The 27,500-nt window shown below is 41.8% G+C and overlaps 1 protein-coding gene across 1 annotated transcript in view; it reads left to right on the forward strand.

Annotated features, from left to right (window-relative positions):
• Positions 1–21,520, forward strand: part of LOC128685523 (uncharacterized) — a 646,662-nt gene extending 625,142 nt beyond the window's left edge. Inside the window, exon 6 of the mRNA XM_070088321.1 lies at positions 20,594–21,520. Coding sequence (XP_069944422.1) covers positions 20,594–21,045 — 452 coding nt within the window. The 3' untranslated portion in view covers positions 21,046–21,520. The remainder of the gene's footprint in view (positions 1–20,593) is intronic.
• Positions 21,521–27,500: the final 5,980 nt, after the last annotated feature.

Here is a 27,500-nt window from a genome sequence, read left to right on the forward strand (position 1 = left end):
ACATAAAAAGAGAACAAAGTATCTGTAATTAGCCAGAGCTAGCAAGAAACTGACCTTAAGACCTGGGTGTAGATATAAAATCAACTTGCCTGGAGTTCAAGCACTCATCTTGATTGGTTTGACATTCATGGTATACGCAAGGCCCTTGACGACTGTATGGTAATAAGTTATCAAACTTTTGCTGATTCTAAAAGAACTGCAAGATGCAGTTGTGTGATGTACACAGAATAAAGGGGACATACTCAGTGCACACGACTCCTCTTTCTTGAAATAAGTTACCTCTTTTTTTTTTTAAGATTTCCATGCCCAACAAAAGTCTCGTGTGGTTTTTTAACCCAATAATTCAGATTATTTCTTACAGGACGTAGGTCTTACCTTTTTCAGGACAGCCTCTTTCCCAAGTTTACTTAATAACTGAACTAAGGTTATCTCTTATACATCTTTTCACTGGCCATAAGACAACCTTTTTCATAACATAAGACGACCTCTTGATGAATGTCTATTGATTATCTCTACTTCATGATAGTATCAAACAAAGAAATTAACTTACGTGGTAAATTAAGTAATAAGATTGGCGAGAAGGATCAGCGGGAATTTGTCAGGCTGATTCAGCCAAAACGAAAAACGAATAAATACAAAATAATGAAGGTGACAAGTATATACAATACACAAATAACTCACACGTAGGAGACTGAAACTTGTGATGACGTTTGGGTCCGACTTGGACCATTAACTAATCCGACTGAAACGTCGTGCGGGTTATTTATGCATTGTTTCAGTCACTGTAGTGTGCCTTTTTATTGGTTCTTTCTAGAAGAATGTATGTTAGGACAGTGAGGAAACGGTGCTAGAGGGTAAGACTTGCCTAGTTGAATCGATTTTTGACACCCATTCCTCAGAGCGGACTGGGCAGCCCCCATTCGTCGAGGGCAATGATACCCTCAAAAACAAAGCAAAAAAACGGTGATTAAGGAACGAGTGCTCAAGGCATGAGATAATACACTGCTGACGGTGATGCTCGTAGTGTAGGTGAAGCTGGGTGATACTCGTAGTGTAGGTGAAGCTGGCTGATACTCGTAGTGTAGGTGAAGCTGGGTGATACTCGTAGTGTAGGTGAAGCTGGGTGATACTCGTAGTGTAGGTGAAGCTGGCTGATACTCGTAGTGTAGATGAAGCTGGCTGATACTCGTAGTGTAGGTGAAGCTGGGTGATACTCGTAGTGTAGGTGAAGCTGGGTATACTCGTAGTGTAGGTGAAGCTGGGTGATACTCGTAGTGTAGGTGAAGCTGGGTATACTCGTAGTGTAGGTGAAGCTGGGTGATACTCGTAGTGTAGGTGAAGCTGGGTGATACTCGTAGTGTAGGTGAAGCTGGGTGATACTCGTAGTGTAGGTGAAGCTGGTTGATACTCGTAGTGTAGGTGAAGCTGGGTGATACTCGTAGTGTAGGTGAAGCTGGGTGATACTCGTAGTGTAGGTGAAGCTGGTTGATACTCGTAGTGTAGGTGAAGCTGGCTGATACTCGTAGTCATGACTCATTAAATCGTAATGACACGATTGCAAACAAACCATACCACGGGCGGGGATAGAACCCGCGATCAGAGAGTCTCAAAACTCCATACCGTCGCGTTAGCCACTGGACCAGCTAGCCACAATAAGATACGTCCAGTGGCTAACGCCCGTGGTATGGTTTGTTTGCAATCGTGTCATTACGATTTCGTGAGTCATGTTAACGGCTTTGAGAGGACTTGAGCTAGAGTTCGTCACGGCCAGGCTAGCTGGAGATTCGTCTGTAAAAACTTGCATATGTGGTCACAGTGGTGCCTATGCTAACCTTCCTATGGTGTAGAAATATACCTAGTTGGACGAATCTTATTGTTACTAGCTGGTCCAGTGGCTAACGCGACGGTCTGGAGTATTAAGACTCTTTGACAGCGGGTTCTATCCCCACCCGTGGTATGGTTTGATACTCGTAGTGTAGGTGAAGATGGCTGATACTCGTAGTGTAGGTGAAGATGGGTGATACTCGTAGTGTAGGTGAAGCTGGGTGATACTCGTAGTGTAGGTGAAGCTGGATGATACTCGTAGTGTAGGTGAAGCTAGGTGATACTCGTAGTGTAGATGAAGCTGGCTGATACTTGTATTGTAGGTGAAGCTGGCTGATACTCGTAGTGTAGGTGAAGCTGGATGATACTCGTAGTGTAGGTGAAGCTGGGTGATACTCTTAGTGCAGGTGAAGTTGGGTGATACTCTTAGTGTAGGTGAAGCTGGCTGATACTCGTAGTATAGGTGAAGCTGGCTGATACTTGTAGTGTAGGTGAAGCTGGGTGATACACTTAGTGTAGGTGAAGCTGGCTGATACTCTTAGTGTAGGTGAAGCTGGGTGATAATCGTAGTGTAGGTGAAGCTGGGTGATACACTTAGTGTAGGTGAAGCTGGCTGATACTCGTAGTGTAGGTGAAACTGGCTGATACTCGTAGTGTAGGTGAAGCTGGCTGATACTCTTAGTGTAGGTGAAGCTGGGTGACACTCGCAGTGTAGGTGAAGCTGGGTGATGCTCGTAGTGTAGGTGAAGCTGGCTGATACTCGTAGTGTAGGAGAAGCTGGCTGATACTCGTAGAGTAGGTGAAGCTGGGTGATACTCTTAGTGTAGGTGAAGCTGGCTGATACTCTTAGTGTAGGTGAAGCTGGCTGATACTTGTATTGTAGGTGAAGCTGGGTGATACTCGTAGTGTAGGTGAAGCTGGGTGATACTCGTAGTGTAGGTGAAGCTGGCTGATACTCTTAGTGTAGGTGAAGCTGGCTGATACTCGTAGTGTAGGTGAAACTGGCTGATACTCGCAGTGTAGGTGAAGCTGGCTGATACTCTTAGTGTAGGTGAAGCTGGATGACACTCGCAGTGTAGGTGAAGCTGGGTGGTACTCGTAGTGTAGGTGAAGCTGGCTGATACTCGTAGTGTAGGTGAAGCTGGCTGATACTCGTAGTGTAGGTGAAGCTGGGTGATACTCTTAGTGTAGGTGAATTGGGTGATACTCGTAGTGTAGGTGAAGCTGGGTGATACTCGTAGTGTAGGTGAAGCTGGATGATACTCGTAGTGTAGGTGAAGCTAGGTGATACTCGTAGTGTAGGTGAAGCTGGCTGATACTTGTATTGTAGGTGAAGCTGGCTGATACTCGTAGTGTAGGTGAAGCTGGATGATACTCGTAGTGTAGGTGAAGCTGGGTGATACTCTTAGTGCAGGTGAAGTTGGGTGATACTCTTAGTGTAGGTGAAGCTGGCTGATACTCGTAGTATAGGTGAAGCTGGCTGATACTTGTAGTGTAGGTGAAGCTGGGTGATACACTTAGTGTAGGTGAAGCTGGCTGATACTCTTAGTGTAGGTGAAGCTGGGTGATAATCGTAGTGTAGGTGAAGCTGGGTGATACACTTAGTGTAGGTGAAGCTGGCTGATACTCGTAGTGTAGGTGAAGCTGGCTGATACTCTTAGTGTAGGAGAAGCTGCATGACACTCGCAGTGTAGGTGAAGCTGGGTGATACTCGTAGTGTAGGTGAAGCTGGCTGATACTCGTAGTGTAGGTGAAGCTGGCTGATACTCGTAGTGTAGGTGAAGCTGGGTGATACTCTTAGTGTAGGTGAAGTTGGCTGATACTCGTAGTGTAGGTGAAACTGGCTGATACTCGTAGTGTAGGTGAAGCTGGCTGATACTCTTAGTGTAGGTGAAGCTGGATGATACTCGTAGTGTAGGTGAAGCTGGGTGATACTCGTAGTGTAGGTGAAGCTGGGTGATACTCGTAGTGTAGGTGAAGCTGGCTGATTCTCGTAGTGTAGATGAAGCTGGGTGATACTCTTAGTGTAGGTGAAGCTGGCTGATACTCTTAGTGTAGGTGAAGCTGGCTGATACTCTTACTGTAGGTGAAGCTGGCTGATACTCTTAGTGCAGGTGAAGCTGGCTTATACTCGTAGTGTAGGTGAAGCTGGCTGATACTCTTAGTGTAGGTGAAGCTGCCTGATACTCTTAGTGTAGGTGAAGCTGGCTGATACTCGTAGTGTAGGTGAAGCTGGCTGATACTCGTAGTGTAGGTGAAGCTGGCTGATACTCTTTGTGTAGGTGAAGCTGGCTGATACTCATAGTGTAAGTGAAGCTGGCTGATACTCGTAGTGTAGGTGAAGCTGGGTGATACTCGTAGTGTAGGTGAAGCTGCCTGATACTCGTAGTGTAGGTGAAGCTGCCTGATACTCGTAGTGTAGGTGACGCTGGCTGATACTCGTAGTGTAGGTGAAGCTGACTGATACTCGTAGTGTAGGTGAAGCTGGCTGATACTCGTAGTGTAGGTGAAGCTGGCTGATACTCTTTGTGTAGGTGAAGCTGGCTGATACTCATAGTGTAAGTGAAGCTGGCTGATACTCGTAGTGTAGGTGAAGCTGGGTGATACTCGTAGTGTAGGTGAAGCTGCCTGATACTCGTAGTGTAGGTGAAGCTGCCTGATACTCGTAGTGTAGGTGACGCTGGCTGATACTCGTAGTGTAGGTAAAGCTGACTGATACTCGTAGTGTAGGTGAAGCTGGCTGATACTCGTAGTGTAGGTGAAGCTGGCTGATACTCGTAGTGTAATTGAAGCTGGCTGATACTCGCAGTGTAGGTGAAGCTGGCTGATACTCGTAGTGTAGGTGAAGCTGGGTGATACTCGTAGTGTAGGTGAAGCTGGCCGATACTCGTAGTGTAGGTGAAGCTGACTAATACTCGTACTGTCGGTGAAGCTGGGTGATACTCGTAGTGTAGGTGAAGCTGGCCGATACTCGTAGTGTAGGTGAAGCTGACTAATACTCGTAGTGTAGGTGAAGCTGGCTGATACTCGTAGTGTAGGTGAAGCTGGGTGATACTCGTAGTGAAGGTGAAGCTGGCTGATACTCGTAGTGTAAGTGAAGCTGGGTGATACTAGTAGTGTAGGTGAAGCTGGGTGATACTCTTAGTGTAGGTGAAGCTGGCTGATACTCGTAGTGTAGGTGAAGCTGGCCGTTACTCGTAGTGCAGGTGAAGCTGGCTGATACTCATAGTGTAGGTAAAGCTGACTGATACTCGTAGTGTAGGTGAAGCTCGCTGATACTTGTAGTGTAGGTGAAGCTGGGTGATACTCGTAGTGTACGTGAAGCTGGCTGATACTCGTAGTGTAGGTGAAGCTGGGTGATACTCTTAGTGCAGGTGAAGCTGGCTGATGCTTGTAATGTAGGTGAAGCTGGGCGATACTCTTAGTGTAGGTGAAGCTAGGTGATATTCGTAGTGTAGGTGAAGCTGGCTGATACTCTTAGTGTAGGTGAAGCTGGGTGATACTCGTAGTGAAGGTGAAGCTGGCTGATACTCTTAGTGAAGGTGAAGCTGGCTGATACTCGTACTGTAGGTGAAATTGGCTGATACTCGTAGTGTAGGTGAAGCTAGCTGATACTCTTAGTGTAGGTGAAGCTGGGTGATACTCGTAGTGTAGGTGAAGCTGGGTGATACTCGTAGTGTAGGTGAAGCTGGCTGATACTCTTAGTGTAGGTGAAACTGACTGATACTCGTAGTGTAGGTGAAGCTGGCTGATACTCGTAGTTTAGGTGAAGCTGGCTGATACTCGTAGTGTAGGTGAAGCTGACTGATGCTCGTAGTGTAGATGAAGCTAGCTGATACTCGTAGTGTAGGTGAAGCTGGCTGATACTCTTAGTGTAGGTGAAACTGATTGATACTCGTAGTGTAGGTGAAGCTGGCTGATACTCGTAGTTTAGGTGAAGCTGGCTGATACTCGTAGTGTAGGTGAAGCTGACTGATACTCGTAGTGTAGATGAAGCTAGCTGATACTCGTAGTGTAGGTGAAGCTGGGTGATACTCGTAGTGTAAGTGAAGCTGGCTGATACTCTTTGTGTAGGTGAAGCTGGCTGATACTCGTAGTGTAGGTGAAGCTGGCTGATACTCGTAGTGTAGGTGAAGCTGGCTGATACTCGTAGTGTAGGTGAAGCTGGCTGATACTTTTTGTGTAGGTGAAGCTCGCTGATACTCATAGTGTAGGTGAAGCTGGCTGATACTTTTTGTGTAGGTGAAGCTCGCTGATACTCGTAGTGTAGGTGAAGCTGGCTGATACTCGTAGTGTAGGTGAAGCTGGCTGATACTTTTTGTGTAGGTGAAGCTCGCTGATACTCGTAGTGTAGGTGAAGCTGGCTGATACTTTTTGTGTAGGTGAAGCTCGCTGATACTCGTAGTGTAGGTGAAGCTGGCTGATACTCGTAGTGTAGGTGAAGCTGGCTGATACTCGTAGTGTAGGTGAAGCTGGCTGATACTCGTAGTGTAGGTGAAGCTGGCTGATACTTTTTGTGTAGGTAAAGCTCGCTGATACTCGTAGTGTAGGTGAAGCTCGCTGATACTCGTAGTGTAGGTGAAGCTGGCTGATACTCGTAGTGTAGGTGAAGCTGGCTGATACTCGTAGTGTAGGTGAAGCTGGCTGATACTTTTTGTGTAGGTGAAGCTCGCTGATACTCGTAGTGTAGGTGAAGCTGGCTGATACTTTTTGTGTAGGTGAAGCTGGCTGATACTCATAGTGTAGGTGAAGCTGGGTGATACTCTTTGTGTAGGTGAAGCTTGCTGATACTCGTAGTGTAGGTGAAGCTGGCTGATACTCGTAGTGTAGGTGAAGCTGGCTGATACTCTTTGTGTAGGTGAAGCTTGCTGATACTCGTAGTGTAGGTGAAGCTGGCTGATACTCGCAGTGTGGGTGAAGCTGGCTGATACTCGTAGTGTAGGTGAAGCTGGCTGATACTTGTTGTGTAGGTGAAGCTGGGTGATACTCGTAGTGTAGTTGAAGCTGGGTGATACTCGTAGTGAAGGTGAAGCTGGGTGATACTCGTAGTGAAGGTGAAGCTGGGTGATACTCGTAGTGTAGTTGAAGCTGGGTGATACTCGTAGTGTAGTTGAAGCTGGGTGATACTCGTAGTGTAGGTGAAGCTGGGTGATACTCGTAGTGTAGGTGAAGCTGGGTGATACTCGTAGTGTAGGTGAAGCTGGGTGATACTCTTAGTGTAGGTGAAGCTGGCTGATACTCTTAGTGTAGGTGAAGCTGGGTGATACTCTTAGTGTAGGTGAAGCTCGCTGATACTTGTAGTGTAGGTGAAGCTGGGTGATACTCGTAGTGTACGTGAAGCTGGCTGATACTCGTAGTGTAGGTGAAGCTGGGTGATACTCTTAGTGTAGGTGAAGCTCGCTGATACTTGTAGTGTAGGTGAAGCTGGGTGATACTCGTAGTGTACGTGAAGCTGGCTGATACTCGTAGTGTAGGTGAAGCTGGGTGATACTCTTAGTGTAGGTGAAGCTCGCTGATACTTGTAGTGTAGGTGAAGCTGGGTGATACTCGTAGTGTACGTGAAGCTGGCTGATACTCGTAGTGTAGGTGAAGCTGGGTGATACTCTTAGTGCAGGTGAAGCTGGCTGATACTCGTACTGTAGGTGAAATTGGGTGATACTCGTAGTGTAGGTGAAGCTAGCTGATACTCTTAGTGTAGGTGAAGCTGGGTGATACTCGTAGTGAAGGTGAAGCGGGCTGATACTCTTAGTGCAGGTGAAGCTGGCTGATACTCGTACTGTAGGTGAAATTGGGTGATACTCGTAGTGTAGGTGAAGCTAGCTGATACTCTTAGTGTAGGTGAAGCTGGGTGATACTCGTAGTGTAGGTGAAGCTGGGTGATACTCGTAGTGTAGGTGAAGCTGGCTGATACTTTTAGTGTAGGTGAAACTGACTGATACTCGTAGTGTAGGTGAAGCTGGCTGATACTCGTAGTTTAGGTGAAGCTGGCTGATACTCGTAGTGTAGGTGAAGCTGACTGATACTCATAGTGTAGATGAAGCTAGCTGATACTCGTAGTGTAGGTGAAGCTGGCTGATACTCTTAGTGTAGGTGAAACTGACTGATACTCGTAGTGTAGGTGAAGCTGGCTGATACTCGTAGTTTAGGTGAAGCTGGCTGATACTCGTAGTGTAGATGAACCTAGCTGATACTCGTAGTGTAGGTGAAGCTGGGTGATACTCGTAGTGTAAGTGAAGCTGGGTGATACTCGTAGTTTAGGTGAAGCTGGCTGATACTCTTTGTGTAGGTGAAGCTGGCTAATACTTGCAGTGTAGGTGAAGCTGGCTGATACTCGTAGTGCAGGTAAAGCTGGCTGATACTCGAACTGTGGGTGAAGCTGGCTGATACTCGTAGTGTAGGTGAAACTGGCTGATACTCGTAGTGTAGGTGAAGCTGGCTGATACTCTTAGTGCAGGTGACGCTGGGTGATACTCGTAGTGTAGGTGAAGCTGGATGATACTCGTAGTGTAGGTGACGCTGGGTGATACTCGTAGTGTAGGTGAAGCTGGATGATACTCGTAGTGTAGGTGAAGCTGGCTGATACTCGTAGTGTAGGTGAAGCTGGCTGATACTCGTAGTGTAGGTGAAGCTGGCTGATACTCGTAGTGTAGGTGAAGCTGGCTGATACTCGTAGTGTAGGTGAAGCTGGGTGATACTCTTAGTGTAGGTGAAGCTGGCTGATACTCGTAGTGTACGTGAAACTGGCTGATACTCGTAGTGTAGGTGAAGCTGGCAGATACTCGTAGTGTAGGTGAAGCTGGGTGATACTCGTAGTGTACGTGAAACTGGCTGATACTCGTAGTGTACGTGAAACTGGCTGATACTCGTAGTGTAGGTGAAGCTGGCAGATACTCGTAGTGTAGGTGAAGCTGGCTGATACTCGTAGTGTACGTGAAACTGGCTGATACTCGTAGTGTAGGTGAAGCTGGCTGATACTCGTAGTGTAGGTGAAGCTGGGTGATACTCTTAGTGTAGGTGAAGCTGGCTGATATTCTTAGTGTAGGTGAAGCTGGCTGATACTCTTAGTGTAGGTGAAGCTGGCTGATACTCGTAGTGTAGGTGAAGCTGGCTGATACTCGTAGTGTAGGGGAAGCTGGCTGATACTCTTAGTGTAGGTGAAGCTAACTGATACTCGCAGTGTAGGTGAAGCTGGCTGATACTCGTAGTGTAGGTGAAGCTGGCTGATACTCGTAGTGTAGGTGAAGCTGGGTGATACTTGTAGTTTAGGTGAAGCTGGCTGATACTCTTTGTGTAGGTGAAGCTTGCTGATACTCGTAGTGTAGGTGAAGCTGGCTGATACTCGCAGTGTGGGTGAAGCTGGCTGATACTCGTTGTGTAGGTGAAGCTGGCTGATACTCGTAATGTAGGTGAAGCTGGGTGATACTCGTAGTGTACGTGAAGTTGGCCGATACTCGTAGTGTAGGTGAAGCTGACTGATACTAGTAGTGTAGGTGAAGCTGCCTGATTCTCGTAGTGTAGGTGAAGCTGGGTGATACTCGTAGTGAAGGTGAAGCTGGGTGATACTTGTAGTGTAGGTGAAGCTGACTGATACTAGTAGTGTAGGTGAAGCTGGCTGATACTCGTAGTGTAGGTGAAGCTGGCTGATACTCGTAGTGTAGGTGAAGCTGGGTGATACTCGTAGTGTAAGTGAAGCTGGCTGATACTCGTATCGTAGGTGAAGCTGACTGATACTCGTAGTGTAGGTGAAGCTGGCTAATACTCGTATTGTAGGTGAAGCTGGCTGATACTCGTAGTGTAGGTGAAGCTGGCTGATACTCGTAGTGTAGGTGAAGCTAGCTGATATTCGCCGCAAATCCGAGTGATCTCAGAATCGACGTTCAAGGTGTAATGGAGGCAGCTGGGTGATTCTGTCTCTTCTAGACCCCTTACTCTCAATATGGACTCTGAAACAATGCTGGCAAAAGATGACGACCTTTTCTTTAATCTAATGCCATTAGTAGATTAGTGAAACTTTCTTCTTAAGAATGATGAGTCTCAGGTAGAACTCTCAGGATGTTTAGTCATATGGATGTGATGTTAGCGACCTCAATTTTCAATGTCATATATCTTGACAACGGGTACAGTTCCTGTAGTGGCAGTAGTGTCCTATTTATTCGCATTTAAACCGACTGCCAGTCGAACAGAAAAAATAAATTACGACTTTCTCTAGATTTTTTATTTTTTTTTTTTTAGTGAATAAAGGTTATGATGGTTCACTTTTAGAGATGACTGTTTAGCCAAACTCGAAAGTCAAATTTACGAGTTCTATGTATGCTAATTTTTATATCTTATTTTTGTGGCTTAAAATTCTGAAGATGGAAAGCGAGGTCGGGTAGCAGCGACCCCCGTCCTACCCGCACACTGTGTATATGCAAAATAACAAATAAAACATTATTCCCCTCTTAAAAATCTAGTAATTTAACAAAGAAAATATATAATACAACATTCATTATACCTAATTACATTTTCCAGCGATACCATGGAAAAATAGACCCACTTTCTTTAGCGCGTAATATAAGCTTATGTTAATATAGGCTCACGTTAATGTAGGCTCACGTTAATATAGGCTCACGTTAATATAGGCTCACGTTAATATAGGCTCACGTTAATATAGGCTCACGTTAATATAGGCTCACGTTAATATAGGCTCACGTTAATATAGGCTCACGTTAATATAGGCTCACGTTAATATAGGCTCACGTTAATATAGGCTCATGTTAATATAGGCTCACGTTAATATAGGCTCACGTTAATATAGGCTCATGTTAATATAGGCTCACGTTAATATAGGCTCATGTTAATGCAGGCTCACGTTAATATAGGCTCACTTTAATATAGGCTCATGTTAATATAGGCTCACGTTAATATAGGCTCATGTTAATGCAGGCTCACGTTAATATAGGCTCACGTTAATATAGGCTCATGTTAATATAGGCTCACGTTAATATAGGCTCACGTTAATATAGGCTCATGTTAATATAGGCTCACGTTAATATAGGCTCACGTTAATATAGGCTCACGTTAATATAGGCTCACGTTAATATAGGCTCACGTTAATATAGGCTCACGTTAATATAGGCTCACGTTAATATAGGCTCATGTTAATATAGGCTCACTTTAATATAGGCTCACGTTAATATAGGCTCATGTTAATATAGGCTCACGTTAATATAGGCTCACGTTAATATAGGCTCACGTTAATATAGGCTCACTTTAATATAGGCTCGCGTTAATATAGGCTCACCTTAATATAGGCTCATGTTAATATAGGCTCACGTTAATATAGGCTCACGTTATTATAGGCTCACGTTAGTATAGGCTCACGTTAATATAGGCTCACGTTAATATAGGTTCACGTTAACATAGGCTCATGTTAATATAGGCTCACGTTAATATAGGCTCACGTTAATAAAGGCTCACGTTAATATAGGCTCACGTTAATACAGGCTCACGTTAATATAGGCTTACGTTAATATAGGTTCACGTTAATATAGGCTCACGTTAATATAGGCTCACGTTAATATAGGCTCACGTTAATATAGGCTCACGTTAATATAGGCTCACGTTATTATAGGCTCACGTTAATATAGGCTCACGTTAATATAGGCTCACGTTAATATAGGCTCACGTTAATATAGGCTCAAGTTAATATAGGCTCACGTTAATATAGGCTCACGTTAATATAGGCTCACGTTAATATAGGCTCATGTTAATATAGGCTCACGTTAATATAGGCTTACGTTAATATAGGCTCACGTTAATATAGGCTCACGTTATTATAGGCTCACGTTAACATAGGCTCACGTTAATATAGGCTCACGTTATTATAGGCTCACGTTAATATAGGCTCACGTTAATATAGGCTCACGTTAATATAGGCTCACGTTAATATAGGCTCACGTTAATATAGGCTCACGTTAATATAGGCTCACGTTATTATAGGCTCACGTTAATAAAGGGTCGCGTTAAGGTTCGCGTTATAGTAATTACTCCCCAAATTCGGCGTGAAATACTTGGTCAGCGGCGGCGAGGAACATCACGAGTGTTGTGCGAAGCTCAAGGTAACATTGAATATTTTTATAATGCTTATTTAAGTACATTTATTTAGTAACTGAGAATGTCTCGTTATTCCTGAGTATATGCAAATACTTGCATTGATATTTATAAATTTACAAAGACAATTTTGCATATGTATATATATATATATATATATATATATATATATATATATATATATATATATATATATATATATATATATATATATATATATATATATATATATATATATATATATATATATATATATACATTCCCCTCTTTGCCTTCAAAGAACTTTGTTCTTGGAGGCAAAGAGGGGAATGTATGAGAGTATAGTTTTACCAACGCTCTTATATGGGTGTGAAGCATGGGTGATGAATGTTGCAGCGAGGAGAAGGCTGGAGGCAGTGGAGATGTCATGTCTGAGGGCAATGTGTGGTGTGAATATAATGCAGAGAATTCGTAGTTTGGAAGTTAGGAGGAGGTGCGAGATTACCAAAACTGTTGTCCAGAGGGCTGAGGAAGGGTTGTTGAGGTGGTTCGGACATGTAGAGAGAACGGAGCGAAACAGAGTGACTTCAAGAGTGTATCAGTCTGTAGTGGAAGGAAGGCGGGGTAGGGGTCGGCCTAGGAAAGGTTGGAGGGAGGGGGTAAAGGAGGTTTTGTGTGCGAGGGGTTTGGACTTCCAGCAGGCATGCGTGAGCGTGTGATACGAGTGAAAGAAGACAAATGGTTTTTAATACTTGACGTGCTGTTGGAGTGTGAGCAAAGTAACATTTATGAAGGGGTTCAGGGAAACCGGCAGGCCGGACTTGAGTCCGGGAAGTACAGTGCCTGCACTCTGAAGGAGGGGTGTTAATGTTACTGTTTAAAAACTGTAGTGTAAAGCACCCTTCTGGCAAGACGGTGATGGAGTGAATGATGGTGAAAGTTTTTCTTTTTCGGGCCACCCTGCCTTGGTGGGAATCGGCCAGTGTGATAATAAAAATAAAAAAAATATATATGGTAGACAGCAACCGCCCAGGAAGATACTACCGTCCTGCCAAGTGAGTGTGAAACAGAAGCCTGTAATTGTTTTACATGCTAACTTTTTCTCCCTTACTACTCTCTTTACATCATCATTCCACCAATCGCTCCTCTTCCCTCCCACACCCACTTTCCTGTAACCACAAACTTCTGCTGAACACTCTAACACTACATTTTAAAACCTACCCCATACCTCTTCGACCCCATTGCCTATGCTCTCATTAGCCCATCTATCCTCCAATAGTTGTTTATATCTTACCCTAACTGCCTCCTCTTTTAGTTTATAAACCTTCTCCTCTCTCTTACCTGATGCTTCTATTCTCCTTGTATCCCATCTACCTTTTACTCTCAGTGTAGCTACAACTAAAAAGGGATCTGATATATCTGTGGCCCCTCTATAAACATGTACATCCTGAAGTCTACTCGACAGTCTTTTATCTACCAATACATAATCCAACAAACTACTGTCATTTCGCCCTACATCATATCTTGTATACTTATTTATCCTCTTTTTCTTAAAATATGTATTACCTATAACTAAACCCCTTTCTATACAAAGGGCTCCCATTATCATTTACACCTGGCACCCCAAACTTACCTACCACACCCTCTCTAAAAGTTTCTCCTACTTCAGCATTCAGGTCCCCTACCACAATTACTCTCTCACTTGGTTCAAAGGTTCCTATACATTCACTTAACATCTCCCAAAATCTCTCTCTCTCCTCTACATTCCTCTCTTCTCCAGGTGCATACACGCTTATTATGACCCACTTTTCGCATCCAACCTTTACTTTAATCTACATAATTCTTGAATTTACACATTCATATTCTCTTTTCTCCTTCCATAACTGATCCTTCAATATTACTGCTACCCCTTCCTTTGCTCTAACTCATTCAGATACTCCAGATTTAATCCCATTTATTTCCCCCCACCGAGACTCCCCAACCCCCTTCAGCTTTGTTTCGCTTAGGGCCAGGACATCCAACTTCTTTTCATTCATAACATCAGCAATCATCTGTTTCTTGTCATCCGCACTACATTCACGCACATTCAAGCATCCCAATTTTATAAAGTTTTTCTTCTCTTTTTAGTAAATGTCTACAGGAGAAGGGGTTATTAGCCCATTGCTCCCGGCATTTTAGTCGCCTCATACGACACGCATGGCTTACGGAGGAAAGATTCTTTTCCACTTCCCCATGGACAATAGAAGAAATAAAGAAGAACAAGGGCTATTTAGAAAAAGGAGAAAAAACCTAGATGTATGTATATATATATGCATGTGCGTGTCTGTGAAGTGTGACCAAAGTGTAAGTAGGAGTAGAAAGATATCCCTGTTATCTAGCGTGTTTATGAGACAGAAAAAGAAACCAGCAATCCTACCATCATGCAAGACAGTTACAGGTTTCTGTTTCAGTCATCTGGCAGGACGGTAGTACTTCCCTGGGTGGTTGCTGTCTACCAACCTACTACCTATATATATGTATATATATATATATATATATATATATATATATATATATATATATATATATATATATATATATATATATATATATATGCAAGGAATTCGCGAGAGCATGCGAAATATACACAAACACTGATCTCTGGCTGAAGGAGACTCGAACCTACGAACCTTAGGACAAGGTACGCAGTGCTTTACCAATCTACCCACACTGGACCAATACCTTGGCATGTAGCATGAGCTACACGTTTGATCCAAGGCAGCCAGCTTTCAGGGAGAAGGCTTACAGCTTTTCATCTCATCCCCTGCATGCATCAGCCTTACTAGAGATTTGAACAATGCAAGGAATTCGCGAGAGCATGCGAAATTCTTAATTCTTGGGTGGAATAGTTGGGTTGCGTGAAGGACCTGTCTAGTTTGGCCAGGGGGCCTGCTGCAGTGTTCTCTTTCTTATGGGTCGTACATCAGATGTTGCTTTGTTGTGGGATGTGATAGTGAGGTGTGATCTAAACCCTTTATATGCCTTCCTCTGATGCATTACTTTTATTGTTCCTTGATAATGTGAGTAGTCACGAAAGTGCTTGTTATTTCTCTATTCTTTCACAGTGGTTGTTTTGCATGCATAAATATATATATGGGTGGTTGCTGTCTTCCAACATACTACCTATATATATGTATATATATATATATATATATATATATATATATATATATATATATATATATATATATATATATATATATATATATATATATATATATATATATATATATATATATATATATATATGCAATAAGATCACAGTAAACATGTGATTTCAGAATATGCAAAACAACCACTGTGAAAGAATAGAAAAATTCCAAGGGCTTTCGTGACTACTCACATTTTCAAGGAACAATGATTATTCCTTGAAAATGTGAGTAGTCCCTCCAAACTGCTAATATTCCAAACTCCTCCTTTAAAGTGCAGGCATTATACTTCCCATTTCCAGGAGTCAAGTCCGACTAACCGATTTTAATGAATCCCTTCACAAAATATTACCCTGCTCACACTCCAACAGCTCGTCAGGTCCCAAAAAAACATTCGTCCCCATCCATTCATATCTAACATGCTCAAGCTCACTTGCTGGAAGTCCGAGCCCCTCGCCCACAAAATCTCCTTTACCTCCTCCCTCCAATCTTTTTGGGGACGACCCCTACCCCGCCTTCCTTCCCCAACAGATTTATACGCTCTCAAAGTCATTCTACTTTGGTCCATTCTCTCAAAATAACCAAACCACCTCAGCAACCCCTCTTCAGCTCTCTGACTAATACTTTTAGTTACCTGGAGGTTATTCCTCCAGGTAACACCTTCTCCTAATTTCCACACTACGAATTCTCTGCATAACATTCACACCACACATTGCCCTTAGACACACCATCTCCACTTCCTTCAATCGCCTCCTCACTGCATCATTTACAACCCAAGCTTCACACCCATGTAAGAGTGTTGGTACCACTATACATGTACTTTCAAACATTCCCTTCTTTACCTCCATGGATAACGTTCTTCGTCTCCACATATACCTCGATGCACCACTCACCTTTTTTCCTTCGTCAATTCTCTGGTAGACCTCATCCTTCATAAACCCATCAGCTGACAAGTCAACTCCCAAATACCTGAAAACATTCACTTCTTTCATACTCCCTCTCTCCAATGTGATATCCAATTTCTCTTTTCTAATTCATTTGATACTCTCATCACCTTACTCTTATTTATGTTCACTTTCAACTATCTACCTTTACACACCCTCCCAAACTCGTCCACTAACCTCTGCAACTTTTCTTTAGAGTCTCCCATAAGCAGAGTATCATCAGCAATAAGTAACTGTGTCAACTATCTTTTTGTATTTGATTCCCCATAATTAATACCACCCTTCTCACATGTTAAACAATGTTGGTGACATTACACATCCTTGTCTAAGACCTACTTTTACCGGGAAGTAGTCTCCCTCTCTCCTACACACCCTAACCTGAGCCTCACTATCCTCATAAAAACTCTTTACAGCATTTAGTGACTTACCATCTATTCCATACACTTGCAACATCTGCTACATTGCTCCCTTATCCACTCTATCATACGCTTTTTCTAAATCCATAAATGCAATGTAAACTTATTTCCCTGTGAAGGCTTACTCAGCCTTGTAACAACTTCAGTATTACCAAGGCTGGCTCCTCCTCAGGAAAATTAATGAATAGAAAAAGAATAATAACAGTCAAATATAAACACTTTATTATTTATAAATGAAAATATAAAACAATTAAATATGAATTTTTATCCTACTTGAAAGAGAAATAAAAAATGAAATATAAAAATAATATCTGAATTCAACGCTAATATGTACAGTTAGACTGGGGTGTCTGATGTTGTTGACACCGCGTGTTGTAGAAATTGTAGCCGTTGCTGATGATGGGGGGGTCACAGGTGTGGAGTGACAACCCAACGACTAGTTCTTCACAGTCTCTAGCCTTGAATAATCCGTCAAGATGATAGGAACGCAGGTCTTTCACCACTGCAAAGATGAGAGGTAGTTGCCTGGGGTTGACTACACTAAGGTATGCAGATAAAATGGTGACGTCCCAGAACTTGGGCAAAGTTCGTCTCCTTCAACACTGTTTCTTTGGTTGCCAGATGACCTGAGCTGACATTCCAAGCTAGAAAGAGACAAAGGTTACCCACTGCCTAAGAAATCGCTCTCCATGATAAGTAAAGTATTTAAAAAACATGATGATTATCTAAAAGCACATGGAAATAAAGGCAGAATGAACTACGTCTTAAAATTGGTTAAAAGTGAAGCTTTTAACCAATATATCCACTAGAATAGGAGCAGAGGCTTTTACTTGCAGTTGTGTTGGGAGCTATGAGTCACGTGATTACCATTTGGTCGGAGCCCCACACATCACCTTTCCGGGTGGAGAAAAGGGGGAGGGGATAGCCGGAGCTAGATACTGACCCTACCTTAACAAGCAGCCGGGCAATCAAACTATCGTCACCATATACTCGTTCGCTACTCCTATCTGTTGAACTTTTCCCTCATAGCCCAATAATTTTTACAATCTCTTTTGTCTCCCTTATCTTTATATAAAGGAATTATACATGCTCTCTGCCAATCCTTAGGTACCTTCCCCTCTTTCATACATTTATTAAACAAAAATACCAACCACTCAAACACTATATCTCCAACTGCTTTTAACATTTCTGTCATGATCCCGTCAGTTCCAGCTGCTTTACCCCCTTTCATTCTATGTAATACCTCACGCACCTCCCCCACACTCACATCCTGCTCTTCTTCACTCCTAAAATATGTTATACCTCCCTGGCCAGTGCATGAAATTAGTGCCTCCCTTTTTTCATCGATATTTAAAAGTTCCTCAAAATATTCCAGCCCTCTGCCCATTACCTCCAGTTCCCCATCTGCTAACTCCTCTATTCTGTTTTTAACTGACAAATCCATTCGTTCCCTAGGCTTTCTTAACTTGTTTATCTCGCTCCAAATTTTTTTCTTATTCTCGGCAAAATTTCTTGACAGTGTCTCTCTCATTCTATCATTTGCTCTCCTTTCGCACTCTCTCACCACTCTCTTCACCTTTCTTTTACTCTCCATATACTCTGCTCTTCTTATAGAAATTCTGCTTTGTAAAAACCTCTCAAAAGCTACCCTTTTCTCTATTATCACACCCTTTACTTCATCATTCCACCAATCACTTCTCTTTCCTCCTGCACCCACCCTTCTATAGCCACAAACTTCAGCCCCACATTCTAATACTCCATTTTTAAAACTATTCCAACCCTCTTCAACCCCCTGCTACTCATACTTGCATCTTTCTGCCAATAGTTGCTTATATCTCACCCTAACTTCCTCCTCCCTTAGTTTATACACTCTCACCTGTCTCTTACTTGCTGTTGCCGTTTTCCTTTTGCCCCATCTACCTCTTACTCTAACTGTAGTTACAAGTAAATAATGATCTGATATATCAGTTGCTCATCTATAGACATGTACATCCTGAAGCCTACCCATCAACCATTTATCCACCAATACATAATCTAACAAACTACTTTCATTATGTGCTATGTCATACCTTGTATACTTATTTATCCTCTTCTTCATAAATATGTATTACTTATTACCAAACCTCTTTCTACACATAGCTCAATTAAAGGCTCCCCATTTTCATTTACCCCTGGCACCCCAAATTTACCTACTACTCCCTCTACAACGTTTTTACCCACTTTAGCATTGAGATTCCCAACCACAAGAACTCTCTCACTTGGTTCAAAACTTCCCACGCACTCACTCAACATTTCCCAAAATCTCTCTCTCTCCTCTGCACTTCTCTCTTCTCTAGGTGCATAAACACTTACTATAACCCACTTTTCACACCCAACTCTTATTTTACTCCACATAATCCTTGAATTTATACATTTATATTGACTCTTTTCCTGCCATAATTTATCCTTCAACATTATTGCTACTCCTTTCATTCTAACTCTACTTGAAACCCCTGACATAATCCCATTTATTCCTCTCCACTGAAACTTTCCCACCCCCTTCAGCTTTGTTTCACTTAAAGCCAGGACATCCAGCTTCTTCTCATTCATAACATCCACAATCATCTCTTTCTTATCATTCGCACAACATCCACGCACATTCAAGCATCCCACTTTGACGACTTCCTTTTTCTTTTTAGTAGGTTATATAGGAAAAGGGATTACTAGCCCATTTACAACATGCATGGTATACGGAGGAAAGATTCTTATTCTGCTTCCCCATGGATATGAAAGGAAAAATAATAAGAACAAAAACTATTAACATTAAATCAAAGAAAACTCAGTTGAGTGTGTATACATAAACGTGTACATGTATGTGTAATGTGACCTACGTGTAAATAGAAGTAGCAAGACGTACCTGAAATCTTGCATGCTTATGAGACAGAGAAAAGACACCAGTAGTACTATCATCATGTAAAACAATTACGTACAGGCTTTCGTTTTACACTCACTTGGCAGTATGGTAGTACCTCCCTGGGTGGTTGCTGTCTACCAGCCTACTACATATATTATATATATATAAATATAACTATATATATATATATATATATATATATATATATATATATATATATATATATATATATATATGTGTGTGTGTGTGTGTGTGTGTGTGTGTATATATATATATATATATAAATATATATATATATATATATATATATATATATATATATATATGTATATATGTATATATGTATATATGTATATATTAACAAGTCGGCAGTCTCCCACCGAGGCAGGGTGACCCAGAAAGGAAAGAAAATCCCCAAAAACAAAATAGTTTCATCATCATTCAACACTTTCGCCTCACTCACACATTATCACTGTTTTTGCAGAGGTGCTCAGAACAACAGTTTAGAAGCATATACATATAAAGATACACAACATATCCCTCCAAACTGCTAATATCCTGAACTCCTCCTTTAAAGTGCAGGCATTGTACTTCCCATTTCCAGGACTAAAGTCCGACTATATAAAAATAACCGGTTTCCCTGAATCCCTTCACTAAATATTACCCTGCTCACACTCCAACAGATCGTCAGGTCCCAAATAACATTCGTCTCCATTCACTCCTATCGAACACGCTCATGCACGCCTGCTGGAAGTCCAAGCCCCTCGCCCACAAAACCTTAAAATTAACAATTCGCAAACAGGCGACAATATTGACAATCTTAGCACAGCAGGATTCGAACCTGCAAACAGCACCAGAGCATATAGTACTTTATCTGGAGTCTGGATAAAGTACTGTGTGCACTCGATACAATTTGTAGGTTCAAATCCTGCTCTGGACTTAGAAAACAAGTGAACAAGTGAAAAACTTATAAACATTAACCTCAAGCCAGAGAAGTCTCGACCCTGCAAATCGTTAGATAAAGTACACAGTGCAACCACATCCAGCCAGAGCTGGCCGAGCGTCAGTTACTATTATTATAATTATTATTATTATTGTCATTATTATTATTATTATTATTATTATTATTATTAGTAGTAGTAGTAGTAGTAGTAGTAGTAGTAGTAGCAGTAGCAGTAGTAGTAGTGGCAATAGTAGTAGTAGCTAGTAGTAATAAGAGTTGCGACCCACCTACAATGTGTTTGGTTTTCATTACAGGTCGCGGGTACAGTGAAGATGGCGGGTGTGGTGGTCGTGGGTCACCCTCGGCTGGGTGTGGACACAGTGATGGTGCCACCAGCGTCCATCACAACCATCATCTCGCCCGGCGACGCTCCTGTCAGAGTCAGAGTCTCGACTTGGAGCACTACCGCTCTCCCACACCTCTCCTGCAGGATGCTGCACCCAGGGGACGCAGTCTCGACAGCACCTCCGTCAGCAGTCTCCGTCGCTCCCCTACTGCTGGGCCGTCGTGGGCGGGCGGGGACCCGGTTTGCACCACACCTGAGCTACGGGTATCACCAACGCCCCCAGAGACGACAACTCATCATTCTTCCCATTCTTCCCACTCCCACGCTGTCGTTCTTCAGCGACAAGACACCATTGACGACGCCCTCCTGCCTGTCCCATACGCAACACTCATGGAAGAGGAACTCGAGAATGAGATCTAAAGGTCTCTGAAGTCTTCTTGTGATATTCCAGATGAGTGTCGGCAGTGTGTGAGGGTCGTCAATATATTTATCCTTAGGACCGTTTTCAATAAAGCTTTTGGGTAGAGAAATACAGTAACATAGGAAAGCAAAGCTTTATCAAACAAAGTTTCGCTTGGAAAAACAACTCAACTTTCAATGAAACGCTGTCTAATGAAGTTTTGCCCTATTATTAATGTTATAAACGCCTTTGTATTAGCAAAATTGCCGGTATTTTGCCTTCCAACAAAGCCTATAGGATGTTGGGGTTTTGTATGCCATAACTGGTGGCGTTTGAAGAACTCGACAAATTGTGAAAATCTGAAATCGTCTTGAAGGACCAAAAAAGATGAATGATTGTTCGTAGTTTCTTATGTGCTTCAGAATATCTTGGAAGAAATGGGTAACTACATATAGTTTATAATTTTACAAAGTTGGCAGGTAAGCATTATTCCTTCTGGTTTTAGATGATCCTTGGGAGAATTGGAGAAGTATCAGGCTCCCTAGTGGAGATTTCTGAGTGTCAGATGCTCCAAGATAAGACTTTAGAGAAGGTTTGGAGTAATAAAGACCATTTCACTTGGATCTCGGTTGGCTTAGCATATGGATACATTTCGGCCTAATTTTTGTTTACTTTACTAGTGATGATTCAGTGTGGGTGTAAATGGTTTTAGATCTAATCATGTGAGTCCAAAACTCACCTGAAATAGTCCAAGATCCTATCATATGAGCTCAAGCTGGTCGAGTGGTTCATTTAGTGAACCCCCATAGTGCCACAGATACTGTTCGATGGTTCAGTTAGTAGGTTCTGAGTGCCTCACAGACACAGGTAGAGTGGTCCACTTAGCGGGTCATGTGTACCTCATGTACACAGGTGGAGTGGTCCACTTAGCTGTCAATGTGTACCTCACAGACACAGGTGGAGCGGTCCACTTAGCTGTCAATGTGTACCTCACAGACACAGGTGAAGTGGTCCACTTAACTGTCCATGTGTACCTCACAGACACAGGTGGAGTGGTCCACTTAGCTCTCCATGTGTACCTCACAGACACAGGTGGAGTGGTCCACTTAGCTCTCCATGTGTACCTCACAGACACAGGTGGAGTGGTCCACTTAGCTCTCCATGTGTACCTCACAGACACAGGTGGAGTGGTCCACTTAGCTCTCCATGTGTACCTCACAGACACAGGTGGAGTGGTCCACTTAGCTCTCCATGTGTACCTCACAGACACAGGTGAAGTGGTCCACTTAGCTCTCCATGTGTACCTCACAGACGCAAAATAACAACTGAAGTTCAAACATTAATCACAAAAAACACACAAACGCACAATTCAAAGTTGCTTAAGATTTTTTAATGTGGAAAATTTTGGTGTTGTCAGACGTTGCGATTCAAATAATTCTTCTAGTCTTCCCTTCCATCTTTTTGTTCTGTGTTCGGCTCCTCTTCTCTTCTCTTTCTCATTCCCTCATCGTGTTATCTACCACAATTGCCTCTACTTTTTTCACCTTTTGTCTTCCTTTTCCCTACATTGCTCTCTCCTCCCCATTCTTCAAGTCTTGCCTATCTTCTCCGCTCCCTCTTAAAACATAAGACAATAGACATCTTTTCCTCTCTAGTTTTCCCTGTTATTTGTCCTCTTCAGTATTCCTCTTTTCCTTTCCGCCTCTTCAGTCTTTACTCCATTTCTTCTCATACCTTCCTCTCCTTCCTTCGCCTATCAACCTACCCTTCCCATCCTCTCAAGTTATAGTTCTCCTTTCCCTTATCTATTGTACTCCTTCCTTAGCTCAGAGTCGTGTGAATCACAGTGTTTTTTAGCAAGATTTATAAGAACACAATTTATATAAACAAAAGTTTAATATAGGTGTTGAAAAAATGTATTATTGTCTAAGAAATTCCGTGTAGTGTTGCAAATTATATGTAGTATTTACATTGGCAATGGCGACAACAAACTCCTGACTGAGCATACTAACGTTGTCGCTAACCCCTGACCGAGCATAGCAATTTAAGCAACACACACTGAACAAGCATAATAAAGTTGGCCATTGACCAGATACCGAGCATAATAACAAGTAAATGTTATTTTCACCAAGAGTTGCGTGCCTCCATGTGTGCGTGCAGAGAGTTTACCTTGTTCCATATCTTAGGGCATAAAAGTAGCCCATACTGGTGATATGCAGCGCTAATGAGCGTTGTGTGGTCGATAGGCTTCAAACCTAATAAACTAAACTAACCAGAGTCGGTCAGATTACTCCATGGATACGTATGCTTAACCACTGGCCAATAGCACAAGTGGAGCAGCACTCCCTTTATCAGTGCTGGTAAGCCAGTGGTTGGTTAACTACGGCAGTATAACACTGGTAAGCCAGTGGTAGGTTAACTACGGCAGTATAACACTGGTAAGCCAGTGGTAGGTTAACTACGGCAGTATAACACTGGTAAGCCAGTGGTAGGTTAACTACGGCAGTATAACACTGGTAAGCCAGTGGTTGGTTAACCACGGCAGTATAACACTGGTAAGCCAGTGGTTGGTTAACCACGGCAGTATAACATTGGTAAGCCAGTGACGGCTGTTTAACCACTGCAGTATAATACTGGTATGCCAGTGGTTGTTTAACCACGGTAGTGTAACACCGGCAAACCAGCGGGTTGCTGGACCAGTGAGAGCCAGCACCAGTAGGACAATAATTTCTTCATCAGTGAACGAATCATCTAAATCAGACTTGACTCAAAAGCCACTTTCCTGTTTCCTGACAGACAAAACCCCGCCTAGTCGAACTATACTTAAAAAAAAAATCCAAATCTGTGTATTGATAATTTTTTGTGGGAGTTCCCATGGTATACAAATTATCACGGTATACAAATTACCATGGAATACAAATTACAATGGTATACAAATTATCATGGTATACAAGTTTTTAATTTTGCAGCAGAATTTACTTGGCTTCATCACTTATCTTTGTTATGATTAAGGTTATATATAATTTAATTTCACACAACCCAGTCTATATTAGGCCATCCATTATTTTCTTAATACTATTTAACTTCCAGTCATTATATTAATTTCGTGATTTTTAGCTTAATTTTCGAAAAGATAATGCAACAGTGAGTTTACACTTTGCTTATCTGATAAAATTAATTTATAAGCAAAGAACGCAGTCTGATTATATAGGCCTACATATACAGCGAGAGGTTTAGGTCTATGTGCTGGAAAGTATATATACACAAAGATGAGAAAAATTTTCAGTGTATATACACCAATACTCTTTAAAATGCTGAAAGACACTTGAGCCAAAGAATGGGAACTGTCCACGCTTTTCTTGGAAAGTTTCTGGTTTCCTGCTATCTCACAAGACGCTGCATAGCCCTTGCAGGTTTAGAATACCGGTTAATTGCAGCCTTAAAGATATTATTGCAGTTGATAGGCATTACAGCCTAAGAAGGTATCTTTGTGTGGATGAGAGGATACAGGTTCATTCACCAAGGGACATATATTATCAGAAACATTTCGGTCCTTTGACGTTGATCACTCCAAGGTGATCAATGTGATCTATATTGATGTCCTAAGTGTATGTACTGAGGCCTTTCATTCATATTATCGGTATCGTTATAACCTCTAACTTCATCTATCTTTGTATATCCACTGAAAGATAACACTGGTCTGCATTTGGAATGTTTTTAATTTTTATTTTTATTCATGGTTGGGATCTTACATATTCTTTGGCTGCTGATTGTAAATATCTAAACCATTTTGCTCTATCGCGTAAGGACTTTGAATAAAATACAAATTAATGAAAATAAAAATTGCTAATTTATTAAAATCAGGCAATTAATCATGGAAAAACACATTCTGTTAGTTTTAAGAACATATGAATTCCAAATCAACATGAATCAAATCAAATTATTTTATTAAAAAAAATGTGCTCCTAATGGTTAGCCTACATACTGAATCAAAGGAAGGAGGACCACTTTGATTTTCGCTTGTGCTGTGCATCGAGACCATTACGTTTCAATGACCAGCAGTAATCCGCCATCATGCTGACATGCCATTTGCCCTGGTATCGAGTTTCCATGGTGCAAATATCCTGATGGAACCGCTCTCCTTGTTCCTCACTGTAGTCAATTTTGGGGAAAATATTCAAGATGTGAATGCAAAAAGTACATCTCACACTCATTCTAGACCCAAGTTGTTGGAAACTTGAAATCAGGTCTTGGACCATTTTTTCACATTCGGGGGAGCGCTGTTTCCCAGGAAGTTGTGGACAATCTGCTTGAATGACAACCAGACATTCACCTCGACACCTGCTGATGCTCCAACAAAATGATTGTCCTTCATCAATTCCCGAATCTGAGGGCCTTTAGGTTGCCTTCACTTATACGAGGAAACTTTGACTCCAGGTACTTGAAAGCAGATCCATTCTTGTTCAAGGTCTTCACAAAATTTTTCATAAGCCCTAATTTGATGTGGAGTTGTGGCAGCAGAATTTTCATGGGGTCAATTAGTGGGACAGTTTTCACGTTGTGATTTCCGGGTAAGAAGCTGGTTCTTGGTGGCTAGTCTTTTTGCTCGCAGAGCTGGCTGTCTGCCCTACTATCCCAAAAATACAGAAAACAGGGATAAACCATACCACGGGTGGGGTTTGAACCCGCGGTCAGTGAGTCTCAAAACTCCAGACAGTCGCGTTTGAGACTGTCTGACCGCTGGTTCAAACCCCACCCGTGGTATGGTGTGTTTGCAATCGTGTCATTGCGATTTCGTGAGTCAAAACAAGGATACTTGATGTATCCGCTTTGAAGACCTAGTAGGAGAGTAATAACTTTTAAACCACCACAAATGAGAAAATTGTGATTCTGGTACTTGATTGCAGATATTAGTGTCTTCATATTTGCATAAGTTTCTGACATTTGGACACTATGACCAATTGGCACAGATGCAGCTGTGTTGCCATTGTAGAGAAGTACAGTCTTTAAACTTCTTTTAGAAAAATCAATAAAGAGTCTCCATTCATCTGCTTTGTATGACATTCCCATGTGTTCAATAAGGCCAGAAATATTTGAACAGAAAACTAAAGATTCATCTTTGTCAGAGACCTGAGTGAATTCCACTTCACGATGACGGTACCAAGCGAATGTTGTTCCAGGAGCTAGAAACCTGTGTTCCTTCAGTCTAGAGCCAAGTAATTGTGCACTTTCTTTTGGAAGGTTAAGGTCTCTCACCAAGTCATTGAGCTCAGCTTGATTGAAGGGTTTGGGATCGTCATTTGTTGGTGGTTCATAGTCTTCTTCTATCTCCTTAGAATCACTGGTATCAGACTCTGATCAAATTTGTCATGTCTCAGGTGGTACAGGTACAGGAATATCTTCAGAGTGTAGAACAGGACTTATTGCTAAAGGAATATTTAGGTATATTATGCGATGTTTAGTCTTCTTGTTGAATCCAGCTACTTTAGTCATACAAAAGTAGCAGTCATCATGGTGGTACATCTGTTCCCTCCGTACCGTTGGTACTCCAAAGGGCATACATGTAAGTTTTCCAACTGACCACATTTGGAGCTTACTGATGCAACTCTTGCAAGCTTTGTGTGGTACAAATGGTTTGTCCTGGTCTCCAAGTTTGCAATCAAAATAAGCAAAGTAGCAGCGCTTCAATAAAGGAGTAATGTTGCCCAGGGAATCTGAAGGGGAGAATTGCCCGCAGACATAGCAAAATATGTCTGATGAATTTATACAGCCTCTAGACATATTAACAATCTGAAAATAAAGACAAATATATTAGATTTAACATTTAAGTCAATATACGAGAAAAGTAATGTTTCCGTATAACCTGACAACCAAATGTAACAGAGATGCATAAAAAACACAATGAATCAATATTTTTCAAATATATACCGAAAACGATACCATAGAGTCAATAAAAAAATCATGCAGACCAGTGTTATATTCACTCTTTTTACCCAGAGTAAATTATCCTTTGCACTTGTGTACCAATATAACAGCGGCATTAATGCCCCAGCAAGTCCGTCTGTAGCCAGTCTCTCACAGCCTACTGTTAACAAAATATGACTCCCTCTAATAAATGTCTTATATTAAACTCAAAAAATTGCGACAGCCTGATTCATTCGTCAGAAAAAAATGGATTAATACTCATTCTTGAGACAGATACAGACTAGTGAGTTATGTTTAAGAGGGAAACAATTTATGTTTAAAATGAAAAGCAGAGTTTTGCAGAATAATTGTGAAAGTATATATATAATTTCTAATTCACTGTTAATTAAAAAGAATTACAATCAAATTCATGAAAGACTGATGATTCATAACACTGTAAATATATATGTTAAATAAAATTATGTATATTAAATTACTGTGAAATCAGTGTTGGGAGAACCACATTGCATGTACTGTTTACTCGTCTGTGCTGGGTAAGAAATGGAAGAAA

Source organism: Cherax quadricarinatus, chromosome 2 (assembly GCF_038502225.1).
Source record: "Cherax quadricarinatus isolate ZL_2023a chromosome 2, ASM3850222v1, whole genome shotgun sequence".
Classification (NCBI taxonomy): domain Eukaryota; kingdom Metazoa; phylum Arthropoda; class Malacostraca; order Decapoda; family Parastacidae; genus Cherax; species Cherax quadricarinatus.